Source organism: Rhinatrema bivittatum, chromosome 3, assembly GCF_901001135.1.
Source record: "Rhinatrema bivittatum chromosome 3, aRhiBiv1.1, whole genome shotgun sequence".
NCBI classification, from domain to species: Eukaryota; Metazoa; Chordata; class Amphibia; order Gymnophiona; family Rhinatrematidae; genus Rhinatrema; species Rhinatrema bivittatum.
In genome coordinates this window covers 431,739,738-431,754,522 of record NC_042617.1, presented here as the reverse complement: position 1 = coordinate 431,754,522, position 14,785 = coordinate 431,739,738, and the positions used below count along the sequence as shown (strand labels likewise).

Genomic DNA, 14,785 nt, shown 5'->3' with positions numbered 1-14,785 from the left:
CCTCCCTCAATTTACGATTTACACGATATTTAAAAAAACAAAACTGCGACAATCCGATTCCCTCCCACCCAGCCAAAATCGATCGTTAAGACGATCAATCACACAATTCACATCTCTAATGAGCATCTTTCGAAAAATGGAAAGCTGACACAAATGTGGAAAATAGGGAACAGCATATGCATGGTCAAGTTAGATGTAAGAAAATAATTAGGCATGCTAAGAGAAAATTTGAAAAGAAGCTTTTCACAGAGAAAAAAATAAGTAATTATTTTTAAATACATTGAAGCAAAAAGCCAATGAGGGAATCAGTTGGACTGCTAGATGGCTGAGGGGTAAAATGGGTGCTCAAGAGAGAACAAAGAATTAGCAGAAAAACTAAATTAATTCCTTGTCTCTCTCTTTACTGAGGAAGATGTCAGGGTCATAATCATACTGGAAAAATGTTTTGATGGTGAGGACTCTGAGCAACTAAACAAAATCGCCATGATACTAGAGGATGCAATAAATCAGGTTGACAAACTAAAAGATTAATGAAACTGATATAATTCAACCCAGAGTTCTAAAGGATCTCAAACATGAGGTTTCATCCCTTTTTCTGGTGATTTGCAATTTATAATTTAAAACGGCCACAGTACCCGAAGAGTGGTAGGTGGTCAATTTGACTCGTTTTTAAAAAGAGCACCAGGGGTGATCCATAGGGATGTGAATCGTTTTTTGACGATTTAAAATATCGTCCGATATATTTTAAATCATCAAAAATCGTGAGGGCCACGATACAATACCAATTCCCCCGATTTATCGTTAAAAAATCATAAATCGGGGGAAGGGGGAGGGCAGGAAAACCAGCACACTAAAACCCCCTAAAACCCACCCCGACCCTTTAAATTAAATCCACCACTGCTGGATCCCCAGGTAATTTAAAGCATTTGGGGGGGGGGGGTTCGGGAGGGTGGGGGATTTAATTTAAAGGGTTGGGGATGGGTTTTAGGGGGTTGGCTCACGATTTTAACGAATTTTCACGATATTTTTAAAACCCAAACGGCAACAATACGATTCCCTCCCCCTCCCAGCCGAAATCGATCGTTAAGACGATCAAGGACACGATTCACATCTCTAGTGATCCATGACTTTATAGAGCAGTGAGTCTGATCTCAGTGTTGGGCAAAATGATAGAAGGTATTATTGAAAACCAAATTACTGCCCACATAGATAGACATGATTTAATCAGGGAGAATCAACATGGTTTTTGCAAAGGGAAGTTTTGTCTTACCAATTTACCAGATGTTTTTGAAGGTATATGTAAGCATGTGGATAAAGGTGAGCCAGTTGATATAATATATTTGGATTTTCTGAAGGAATTTGACAAAGGTCCACATGAGAAACTTCTCAGGAAATTGGGAGTTCATGGGATCAAAGGCAATATCCTATTGTGGATTGATAACTCGATAAAAGTCAGAATATAGAGGGCAGAACTAAATGGTCAGTTTTCCAAATAGAACAAAAGGTCATTAGTGGAGTGTCCCAGGAATTTGTACTGGGACCTGTGCTGTTTATCATATTCATAAATGATCTGAAGTAAGGAACATTGGGGCGGATTTTCAAACACTATGTGCGCCGGTACTTTTGTTCGCGCCACTGGCGCGAACAAAAGTACACCAGATTTTATAAGATACGCGCGTAGCCGCGCGTATCTTATAAAATCCGGGGTCGGCGCGCGCAAGGGGGTGCACATTTGTGCAACCTGCGCGCGCTGAGCCCAGCCTGCCTGTTCCCTCCGAGGCCACTCCGATTTCGGAGCGGCCTCGCAGGGAACTTTTCTTCGCCCTCCCCCCACCTTCCCCTCCCTTCCCCTACCTAACCCACCCCCCCGGCCCTATCTAAACCCCCCCCCTTACCTTTGTCGGCAAAGTTACGCCTGCTTTCAGCAGGCGTAACTTTGAGCGCGTTGCCGGCAGCCCCGCTCCGTCCTCTGGTCCCGTGGTGCCGGCCCGGGGGCGTGGTCGAGGCCTCCGGACCACGCCCCTGGGCCCGTCCCCGAAACGCCGCGGCACACCCCCGAAACGCCGCGTCGTTTTGGGAATGCCCCTGGACGCGCCCCCTCCCTCCCCGTTTCGAAAGCCCCGGGACTTACGCATGTCCTGGGGCTTTACGCGCGCCGGCGGCCTATGCAAAATAGGTGCGCCGGCACGCAGGGGTTTTAAAATCCGCCCCACAGTGTCCTGAAAAACCTCACTATAAAAGAATAACAGGAAAAATTGTGTCAGTTAATGTACTGTTAATTCAGTAATAAAATGTCAAATCATACTTGGAAAATAAATTGATTTTATAATATAGTTCCTTTTCAACACACCATATAATTTTAAGTATCTACTATTGTCTAAAGTTTTTAAGTTTGAATTCTGTGCTAGATATAAAAGTATTTCAATAGTAAAATTCAATTACTTACCCCTGTTCTTTGTACTTCTATGAAGGTTGCTTTTTGGAATGACTTTTCCCATACTGCTAGTTCATTACACAACTCAACACTGAAGTAATGTCTCTTTCCATGTCCAACTAAAACACTGAAACAATATGGTCTCTGGTCTTCAAGCTCATAGTCCTGATGAACGCCTAAATATAAGTTTGTTTGTAGCCAGCAGTCGTCAGCAAACCAGACCTGAAAGACATGCTTTAGCAAGTGACATTCATCATCATTTCTTGTTGGAAATATCCCTTCAGTGCATATACACATTCAATGAATATCAGTAATATAATTTAAAATTATTGCTTAGAGAGGGAATAATTACACAGATAAAAACAAGTAAAAACAGTATGGTTTATGAATATTTCAATTTTATGACAAATATGTAATATAGATTACACACACATACCCTACACACACACACACACATATGTATGGGCCCAATAACAATTATTTATAATCAATTAAACAACCCTTAAATAAACATCAAGGAAGTATTAGATAGTTTTGCTTATTTCTTTTGAGCTTTAAATGCCTCTTTGGGATTAGAATGCCAATTCTCTATGCAAATATGATTGCTGTCACAGAGTCAGCTGCTTGCATAGTGATTGATGTATCAGAAAGGCACCGTAAGGGTAGCCTGAAATAGCATCATGAGTTACTTTAGCATTTATATATGGTATATACAAAATACAAAATGATTGTTCAGCTATTCTTACTCTGCACTCTTCAGAGGAAAGGTTTCTATAATTAACTTGCCTGCTTACTTCTTTTACTTTTTTGGAATCTGTCCCTGAATCATGGTCAGTGTGAGAATAAAACCTTTTTATTACAAAGAAATCAATGTTTAAAAATGTTGCGATGTTATATGTATATGGGGGAAAGAACCTTTGGGGAAACTTGCACAGTTTAGATGTAGTTTTGTAGGATTGCATTTAAGTTAGCTGGTAAAAGTACATCTAAGTAATCACTATTTTCAAAGCTGATTTACAGGCATAAGTCTTCTGAAAATTAGTCTGGTAAACTACATACATACAATTATATCTTACATTTGCTGTGCATAGTTTTCACACCAGAATGTATACATTTACAGATGATTGTTCAAAGAAGTTACACAAGTAAATGTAATATACTACCATAGCAATTTTCAAAAGCCATTTACAGGCATAAAGTGCACTACATGGGTAAATCCGTCATATGATATAGTGCATTAATATGTGTAAAACCCAATTTTAAGCATGTAAATACTTTTTAAAATCAGGCCCATATTTTTAAACTCAAACAGTATGCACATAAGTGCAAACCCCACCCAGACTCCACATCTTGAAATGCTTCTCTCCTATGCATGTATAATCACCCTCATACCATGTGTTTGTTCATAATTTTGCACACATATCAGTCATGTAATTTTCTAAAGGACCCTTTCAATGGGCAAATCATTACTTTATCTGCAGAAGTCCCTTCGAAAATTTCCCTCCCTATGCAATCAGAGGTTCCTTCACAGGACTCTATCAGTTTGTTGCTATAAAGTAAAACTTTCAAGTTGAAGCTTTTTGTTTAAGACACAAAAGTAATATATTATTCTCTAATATTAAAAATATAGAAGCTCATATTCATAAGCATTTGGGCATTATCCAGCTAAAGTCTAGTGGGCTCATAAGTTAGCCGACTAGGCTACGTTATCTGGCTAACTCCGATATTTAGAGTTAGCCAGATAACTTGGCTGACTAAGTTTTGTTAGGCCAAAGAGCTGACCTAAATTTAGCTGGATAAAGTTAGCCATCTATAGCTGTCTATATTCAATAGTGCACCTGCACTACTGAATATAGTTATACCACCAAAGTCAGCCAGATAAGTTTATCTGGCTAACTTTGCTATACGAACGTGACTGAATATGGACCTCATAATGTTTCTGGGTAAAGTAAGTTTGCTTTTTGCATCTCCTTGTAGAGTACCTAAACAAAGCAAACTTGAATTTCCTTTAGAGGTTTTGTTTAGTTTAATTCATTTTATCTCCTGATCATTTGTACTAAAATATCAACAGAAACAAAGGAGAGTAAGATACTGTACATACACTCTGATTTACTTAATATATTCACTCAAAGTGACAATTAAGTATTCATGTATTAAAATGCTATAAACGTAAAGATTTAATAGTAGTTGCAGGTAATTTATTTTTCATTTCATTCCCAGGGTGAAAATGAAAATAACAATTTTGCCATTAAAATAGGTTGTCCTTGAGATTAACCTACCAGAATAAATTGAAAGAAGAACTGAGCAACAAATCAGCATTGATAATGTCTTGATGAGTAAAAACCACTGCTTGCAAGAATTGCCATTTATATTAACACCGACAATCAGACATAAATAACAGTGATTGAAGTGGTAGTTATACATACAATCCTTGAATAATTTGAAGTAAAATAACATTCTAGAAGATGCAATCATGCATCCATTAAGACATTAACAGCAAATTTAAGTTTTGGGAAAAATAAGATCCAAAAAGAGTGAAAAAACTTGTAAGTCAAATTGCTTATAATAACTTGAGCATCCAAGACCGAAATCACTTCGGCTCCATTTGGCTCCCTACCTTTATCCCAGGAGTCATGAGATAACCAGTACAAGGAACAGAGATCGTGATTTATTTTGGAACAAGTATGGCTGCAGCTTTAACATTAACATTAACCAAGAAACAGGTAACAACTATGTAACTTGAGGTGTTGGGCCTCACTTGATGCAATCCATTTTCCCCTTTGCTATCGCCGACCCTCTCTTTCAGTTCTGAGCCAGATTGAGCCCACTGCCTGAGTCCACAGAGTTAATACCAGAGCCAAATGCACTGAACCACCAGCTCTTGCAGTCCTGGTCATCCAAAACTGCTCCAAGGCATTACTCTTCAAAGGTCTACCTTGTTTTGCAAGTCCTTTCCCATGGAGTGCTGAGTCATAGCTCCAACTCATATTCTATGGCAAAAGACGGGCAGTAATGAAACCCACTGACAGCTCAACAAAATGCTCACCATCCCTCAGAGGCTCAGACACCTGTGGTAAAAGGAGTCATCTAGTACAATAGGAATGAGAAGACATGCAGCTTTTGGAATCAGGGTGGGAGGGCGAGATACATGTGGCTGGCAGGTGGCAGTGATACCAAAGAGAAAGACTTCTATTCCTGCCGAACTTTAAATTTCTCAAGGTCATCCCTCCCCCTATGTCAGCAATCAGCCAATCAGGGCCATTACCCTTTTCAGCCTGAAGCCACTTATGCTGTTGGGTATTTCCAGCATGTAACACATTCTCCACATGGTGGCCACCATGTTGGAGTGGGGGCCAGAGAAAGAATCCGCTCGCTACTCAATATCTTGAGTAGCGAGCGGATTCTTTCCACTCCCTCTGAAACTGCTTATCTAGATCATCTTTCCTCACCTCCCAAGCCCATGCAGCATTCCAAACTGCCCAAATTGGTGCACTGGTAAGTGGACCAGCTTCCACACCACCTATGCCTGTGGCTGTGCCAAGTGTGTGTGTGTGTGTGTGTGTGTGTGTGTGTGTGTGGAGGGGGTAGCTTCAATGACAAGCAAGGGAGGGAACACAATACCTGAGTCTGCTGTCGTCTGTGGTGCTGGGGTCGTGGGCACCCATTATCGAAGGCATCCATCCACTCCATTTCAGGGGAAGGCCTGTGAGGCCAGTAGCCACCCATTTTTCTTTTTAGCTTCCAGACATTTGACAACTTCCTTCAGCTCTTCTGGGCTTCCAGCTCAATCAGAATTGTCCTTTATTGGAACTTTAGTGACATGAGTCCTCTATTTCAAGTACTCAGGGGTTTTTTCTCACATTTTTAAGCCTTCCTCACAGCTAGCAGAGTCATTGTTGCTGCAATACTCAGCCATATATGCATTCACCCTTAATCTGTCCAGTAAGTTTCACTAATGAACCATTATTATGGCTTCCTACAAAAACTGGGTGAAATATAGGAATTGGGAGAAGGAAACAACAAAGTCAGTCAGCTGAAAATAGCAGAAAAGATAACTAAGAAAAGCTTTAATCCTAGGGAGATGGTTGGAAAGCTATGACCACAAATGTTCATAGTCTGGGCAATAATATCCCAGACTTACAGGCCTTAAAAGTGGATGTAGACTTGGACATAGTAGCTGTAACAGAAACCTAGTTCACCGAGTCTCATGATTGTGATATGACCAAAACAGGTTATAACTTGTTAAGAAAGGGCAGAGAGGACAGAAAAGGTGAAGAGTAGCTCTTTATGTCAAAAACAATATCAAAGCTACTGCAAGTAATATGGGGTAGAGAAGAAGCATTATGGACCATCATAAAAAAAAGATGATGTTGCATCCATTTTTACTGGAGTAGTTTATAGGCCTCTGACTCACCGGAAAAACTAGACAGAGATCTGGTCGAAGAAATCCAAAAGGTGAAAAAGAAGGGAGAAGTGTTAATTGTTGGAGATTTTAATCTGCTGGATGTAGACTGGAGAATCCCGTCTGCGGAATCTAACAGAAGTAGAAAGATAGTAGATGCCCTTCAAGAGGCTCTATTCAAACAAATGTTAATGGAACCCATGAGGAAGGGAGTTATACTTGAGCTACTGCTCACTAATGGGATAATGTTTCTAATGTTTGGGTGGGTGTCCACTTGAACACCAGTGATCATCAAAAGGTATGGTTTGATATCGCAAATAGGATAAAGAGAGGTCACACAAATTCCCGAGGTTTGAATTTCAAAAATACAGACTTTGTTCAAATGGGGACTGACCTGGAGATAGAACTGGGATAAAATGAGAGAGGTGGAACAACAGTGGGCCAAACTAAAAGGAGCAATTACTAAGGCAACAAATATATATGTTAGAAAAGTAAATAAAAGTAAGAGAAATAAGAAACCAATCTGGTTCTCAAAGGATGTGGCTGATAAAATAAAGGCTAAAAAAAAAAAATAAAGGATCCCAAAAAGAGGAACACAGGGAAGAATATCTGGTGAAACTAAGGGAGACGAGGAAAGAAATCAAGAAACAAAACGTCAGGCTGAAGAAAGGATTGCCAAAGAGGTAAAACGAGATGACAAAACATTTTTCAGATATATCAGAGAAAGGAGAAAGGTCCAAAGTGGTATAGTGAAATTGAAAGGTGACAAAGATCAGTGTGTGGAGAGAGAAGAAGAAATGGTCGAAATATTAAACAAATACTTCAGTTCGGTGTTCACTAAAGAAGACCCTTGAAAAGGACCATTGATAGTTGTATAGACTGTGTATGGGGTGGAGTAGACAAAACTCCATTTACAGAAAATAATGTATGGGAAGAGCTATGAAAGTGGACAAGGCATGGAGGAAGATGAGGTTCACCCCAGGATACTGAGGAAGCTCAGAGATGTGCTGGCGGGTCTGCTACATGACCTGTTCAATAGATCCATGGAATTGGGAGTGCTGCCACAAGATTGTAGAAAAGCAGTGGTGTTCCAGTTTCATAAGAGTGGAAACAGAGAGGAGGCTGGAAACTACAGGCTGGTTAGCCTCACCTCGGTAGTGGGAAAATTAAAAATTAACACCATCTATTCCTTCAAGCCTACCCCGATTTATGTATGTCCTAACAATTTAGTATAATTTTAAGCTCTTTTACTTTTATGTTTACACATTTTAATGTTAAAGTCATTTTATATTTATTTTATTTTTATAATCATTTTATTATTACTTTGTCTCAATACATATTTTTAATCCTAAGTTTAATATGCATGTACCACTGTAATCTGCCTCAAACGTTGGAGGTGCGGGCTATAAATACTCTCAAATAAATAAATAAATAAATAGATAGATAAATAAATAAATAATGGAGACTCTGCTGACGTAAAGAATAGTGAACTATCTACAATCCGGTAGGTGGCTCGACTCAAGGCAGCATAGATTCACCAAGAGAAGGTCCTACAGTCAAATCTGATTGGTGACTAGAGAATTGGATCAAAGAAGAATGCTTGATTTGATTTTCTTGGATTTTAGTAAAGCTTTTGATCTGGTCCCACAAAGGAGACTTGTGCACAAAATGAGAAGCTTGGGAGTAGGTGCCAAGGTAGTAGCATAGATTGCAAACTGGTTGAGTAACAGGAGATAGCGTGTAATGGTAAATGGAGCCTACTCTAAAGAAAGAATGGTAATAAGTGGAGTCCCGCAGGGTTTGGCTTTGGGACCGGTTCTGTTCAATATCTTTGTGAGCGACCTGGCAGAAGGGATAGAAGGTAAAGTTTGTCTATTTGCAGATGATACTAAGATCTGCAAGAGTGGACACTCCTGAAGGAGTAAAGAGAATGAAAAATGATTTAAGAAAGCTTGAAGAGTAGTTGAAGATTTGGCAGCTGGGATTCAATGCCAAGAAGTACAGAGTCAAGCATCTGGGGTGTGGCAATCCAAAAGAGCTGTATATGATGGGCAGTGAAAGATTAATGCGCACGGACTGGGAGAGGGACCTTGGTGTGATAGTGTCTGATGATCTGAAGGCGGCGAAACAATGTGACAAGGTAATAGCTAAATCCAGAAGAATGCTGGGCTGCATAGAGAGGAGGAATAACCGGGAAGAAAAAAGAGTGGATAATGTCCTTGTACAGGTCCTTGGTGAGGCCTCACCTGAAGTACTGCATTCAGTATTGATGCCCATATCTCAAAAAGGATAAATACAGGAGGAAAGAGGCAGTCCAAAGAAGAGTGACCAAAATGGTGAGGGGTCAGCATTGGAAGACTTATGAGCAGAGGCTGAATGATCTGGAAGGCAGGAGGTGCAGGGGAGATATGATACAGAACTTCTGATACCTGAAAAGTTTTAATGATGCACAATCATCAAACCTTTTCCTTGGAAAATAAATCAATAGAACTAAAGGTCATGAAATGAAACTCCAGTGAGAATGACTCAGAAAGAAAATATTTCTTCACAGAGGGGATGGTGAATGCCTGGAAGGCCCTTCTGGAAGATATGGTGAAGATAAGAAAAGTGAAGGAATTCAAAGGGATAAAGGATAAACACTGTGGATCCCTAAAGGCTAGAGGGTAGAAATAAAGAAAAGATTGTGTGGAAATAACTGGGGGTAACTTACTGGTGTGGCATTTGCTATCCTTAACAAATAAGCCTTTACACTGTTAATGCAATTCCATCATTGCTTTCTGCTTCAATGGCAGTGGCAAAAGGGGAATTGGATTCAGACAGCAACCGAGGACTCCAACGTTTATGGTTTGGGAATACAATAAACATGGGGATAACTTGCTGAGGTGGCTTTTACTACCCTTAATCACTAAGCCTGATTCTTTCTATGCAGCTCCATCATTGCTCTCTGCTTCCACAGCAAGGGTTATGGGAAACTGGATTCAAACACCATCCGAGGGCCCTGACTTTTATGGTCTAGGAAACTGATAAGCATGAGGATAATCTGCCCAGTGCAGCAGATACTGGCATAAGCATAAACTTGCTGGGCAGACTGGGTGGATCATTTGGTCTTTTTCTACTGTCATTTCTATGTTTCTATGTTTATGTTTCTCAAATAAATGCTTCTTCTGCAACATCCTCAGGCCTAGGCATGGAAGTACAGAGCATTGTTACTTGCCTGCAAAATTTTGAAATACCATATTTCAGAAAGGAAAAGTTTCATAGAAGCAATCGTGCCACTTTGCAGAAATTATAAGAATAATTATGCATGGCCATGGAAAATTATTATACATACACTGTGGATTTTTGACAGAAGCCAGCCTCTCTCTTAAAAAAAAGGTTCCCAAACCAATCCAACAAACCTATATGGATTTATGTGGATTTATCAAATTTCTGTTAAAATATTGCACAACCCTATTCCTAGAATCATAATATTGTGTTTGTTCACTCTTGTATGACTGCCACTATACTGAACAGTTTTATATAGTGAAAGAAATACATATTGATAGATTCTTGTTTACATATGCACTAAATGATAGTGTGCTTGCTAAGGCCATAGGGAGCTAACTTTCAAACAAATGTGTGCAGCGGCATTTACACAAGTATATGGCCGCAAGTAGATCTAAGGTAGTATTTTATAAACAGCACAGATTATATCCAAGCATTTTATAAAATATGTGTATCTCTATCCTGTACCATATGTGTATATGTAGGCTTACAAGTGAATACATGCAGAGAATCGATAGATATATATCAATGCATTGAATGTGTGCACTTTTCCTACCTATTTAAAAAATATATACATGTATTTTTTATGCATGAAAAGAGAACAGGTCTTACTACCATTAATTGTTGTATTTTAAAACATGCAGGCAGCAAGGAAATTATCAGTTTACCACCAATTTGCCCAGTCTTTCTCCTGATACTTCATCCTGAGCCCCTCCTAATTCACCTAGACCTCCCATTCAATTAGTACAACACATTTCATATTGCTTATGAAAGATAATTATCAGGTATAAAATTATACAAGTAAAACAACAACTTGTACATGCAAATTTTATGCCCGATCCAGAACCCCTAGACTGCCCCGTTTTAATGCAAATGGGTATGTGCACGCAAAATTTAAAATATGTGCGTATTTTGACTTTTATAAAATACGTAATAACAGAGGCTAATAATGTGCTAATTATTACATGCATAATGTTTTGAAAATTCACTGCTTAGTTTGTATAGAAATTAGCATACTATCCATTAAAACTCTAGCATATATTCAAATGCAGGTTCAGAAAATATTTGCAAGTACATACTAAAATCAGGGTGCACACACATGTAAATGAGGGAATGTCATTGTTGCGTCCGCCGGTGCTAGACGGCTTCGCCCCGTTTCCCTCACTTTATTCATGGCTTCTCCTACTTACCTAGGAAAGATGGCTACCGCAGTGTCTACAAGCCGACCTCTCCGGCTTCTCCGGAACGGTTATGGTGCTTCCTCCTGCCATTGCTCCTCCCAGGTACCTACTAGGGTGCGCACGTGCGCGCAACCCACGTCTTTATACCACCCTTGGCGCGAACCTCGAGAGTGTTCCCTCATGCTGATGTCACGCCATCCGGGTATATTACATTCACTAGTTTACTAGCTCATTGAGTTAGCAAGGACTCAAATTCATTCTTGTCTATGCTTCTCTGCCGCTTCCGTGCTGCCGCTGGAAGCTCACTCTCTGCCCTTCAGGGTAACTGCTAACCTGGGTACCCGCTCCTCAGGGGCCCTCTGCTTTATTTCAGGTGCCTTACAGGGAACAGGTACTCGCTCCTTGAAGGCCTGCTCTCCCTGCCTCGGTGCCAGTATCTTCTTCTACATATCTGGTGGAATCGCATTCCAACAGCAAACACCTAGTGAGTACTCTAACTCTCAGTCTATCTCATCCAGAGTATTTCCCAGCTGGGAAACCTGCTGCGGAACCTCCTTTCAACATCAAGGAGAGAAGGGCTCCCTCTGCCGAGGTCCCTGAGACTGCAACTACCAGACCGCCTCACTACAAGTCTAGCCCAGTGCTGTGGCTCCTCACGGGGCTCCTCCCCGTGGGCGTGGTCATCTTCCACAGCACCCAAGGATCCACCAAAACACACTTAACCATAACAGTCATATGCAAATTGGGCTTTAGGGAGCACACTGGAAACTGTGATATTCACTCCTCTAGTCACTACTTGCCATGCACCTGATGAAAGGTTCAAATTTAACACCTGCCTCAGACTCAAACCACCACAAAACAGTGATGTTATATTTATGATAAATCAAAAAAAGGGGGACAACACTGTCCGATCACTGTAATAATCTTGTCAAAATAAATTTCTCATGCACCTGTAATGTGTTTAAAAATACTTCTTTGATACCACACATTCTTTGATAGTAATTTATAATAAAGAATTTAATGTCAATTTTTTTCCTTTCCTTTCACAAAAACATTTTTTGGGGGTAGGTTGAAAGTTTCATATATTTATGTAGGTGTCCCCGCAACTCTCTTTGTGAGTGTAATCATTAACTTTCAACCACCTCCATTTTCGTGATTTTTTACAATATATTCAATTGTGTGAAAGTCCTTACAACAAATTATCTGCTTCTAAAATCTTTGACTTTTAAATCCCATTTCAGTCGTGGGACAGGACACTGGCACAACTATGAGGTAGAACGTGTCTTCTTGTGCCCCACTTTTCAGAACCAAAATGTAACTCAATTCTCACACAAGTCACTTTCATTTGCTGCAGAAGTAGTAAGTAACACTTCTGCAGCATTAGAATTGCTCAATTCCAACAGAGTTCACCAAACAGGGATCACAAAACTTCTGGGAGGCCTAAAGGAAGCCTTACATAAAACAAAAGGTCCACATATCTGCTGAAGTTCCAAAAACATTAATTTATTGTAAAATTCAAAATAATGTCCAATTCATAATAATGCCCCAAGCTGGCCTGACACAAGCCTAAATGGTGCTGGTGCATGCCTCGAGCCATCCTATTGTCGAGATCTACCCAGTGCTTTGACCTGCCAGGAACCTGCCTGGTACTGAGATCTACTTGTTGCTATGGCCTACCTAGGACTCAGGCTTGCTTTTTTTCCTTCTTCCCCTTTAAGATTGCTGGAGCCTGGGAGCTCCCACCCCAGCCTATACTTACCCCCATCTGGATCTTTTATGCAGGGTGGGAGCAATGCCCAGTAACTCCTGCCCAGGTCTTTGACATTTAAAAAATAGTGAAAGTTCCTGAAGGATGGCATTAAAGTGATATCAAGTCAATGATTCCTCTACATGCTGGCACTATTTTTAAAGCATTGGAGACCCAGTGGAAGCAACTAGGCATAATTTCTTCCCTGTGAGGAGGATCCAGGTAGAAAGTAAGTAGGGGCAAGGTGGGAGCTCTCCATCTCCTGTGATTCTAAAGGAAGGAAGGAAGGAAAGTGAGTCCAAATCCTGGGCAGTCCCTGGCACCAGGATGGCTAATGTAGAACTCTGTGCCAGGCCAGTTCTTGGCAGGCCCCAGCATTGGGTAGAACCTGGTGGCACTTAGGGCTTGATGCTGGGCTGTCTCGGGACTGATGTTGGTACCAGGCAGGCTTCGGTATTGGGCTGACTCTTGGCAGGCCCATGTGCCTGGTAGGCCTTGGCACCAGGCCAGCTCAGAGAAGGATCTGGGGCTGGGTAGGCCTTGGTGCTGGGCTGGCTCAGGACAGGACCTAGTATCAGGTAGGCCTCAGTATCTAGTAGGCCTCAGTGCAATAATGGCTTCAGGCCGGCCTTAGCCCCAGGCAGGACCTGCCAGGACTGGCAGAGGCCCATTTTGTTTCTTAAAAAATACCACAAATATGAAAATAACTAAAATGTTTTGCTATTTTGATAGGTGGCTATTTTTGGTTCATTTCATTTGTAATGAACCAAATATGGACTCATTCATTTCATTGTTAGCATTTGTTGGAAAATAATATACATCCCTACTAAGAGCACCTAAGCAGAAAATAAAATAAAAGTTAATGTTTCTCATGCACTCTGCTTTAGTTCTTCATACAACATATGTAAGTTTTGCTTCTTATCATCCTTCCACTCTTTCCAAATCAATTATTTTCCCCTATCTTTTATTTTTTTCTTGTTTTCTCTTAAAATACTTTTTCTTCCCCGGCTCTTCTCACTACTTGATTCCTTTTCCTTCCGTATTCCTGTCTCAGTCCCACTCTGTCAGACCTTGTCCAAAGACTTGCTCTAAAATTTTGGAGGTCAGCACCCTGCTATTGTGCGTCCCATCCGTGCTCGACCCGCACATGGGCCTGCTGACCACACTCAGGCCAACGGCCAAGCCGAGAGAACGAATCGGACCCTGAAAGCCTTCCTTCGCTCGTATGTAAATGATCAGCAGATCAACTGGTCCAACCTACTACCCTGGGCCGAACTCTCACACAATACCCATGATGCCGCTGCCACCAATGTATCCCCATTCTCCGTGGTATTTGGTCGACAACCATGTTTACCACTACCAGTACCTCTCTCCGTTCCATCACCAGCCACCCAGGTTACAGCTCACACCATACGTCAGGTGTGGAATCAAGTTAAAGAACGCCTCAACCAAGCTACTGAATGTTCCAAACGTACCTCCAACGCTCACAGACGCCCCGCTCCACTCTTCCGCCCTGGACAAAAGGTGTGGCTAAGCACCCAACACAAGATTACACCTTCCCTCACATCGCTTAGCACCAAAGTATATTGGTCCATTTCCTGTCCTCAGAAGAGTGGGAGCTGTCTCATACCATCTACAGTTACCTCGTGCGATGGGTATCCATAACACGTTTCACGTCTCCTTGTTGAAACCACTCATGCTCTCCTGGCCTTCCCGCAGAGATCTTCCAACTCCTCAGATCTCCACCGAGACTGATG

The 14,785-nt window shown here is 41.0% G+C and overlaps 1 protein-coding gene across 1 annotated transcript in view; it reads right to left on the bottom strand.

The window, feature by feature from the left end:
• Window positions 1-14,785, bottom strand: part of SNTG2 (syntrophin gamma 2) — a 690,678-nt gene that overhangs the window by 149,315 nt on the left and 526,578 nt on the right. The window contains exon 14 of the mRNA XM_029596873.1: window positions 2,447-2,656. Within this exon, the coding sequence (XP_029452733.1) occupies window positions 2,447-2,656 (210 nt within the window). The remainder of the gene's footprint in view (window positions 1-2,446; window positions 2,657-14,785) is intronic.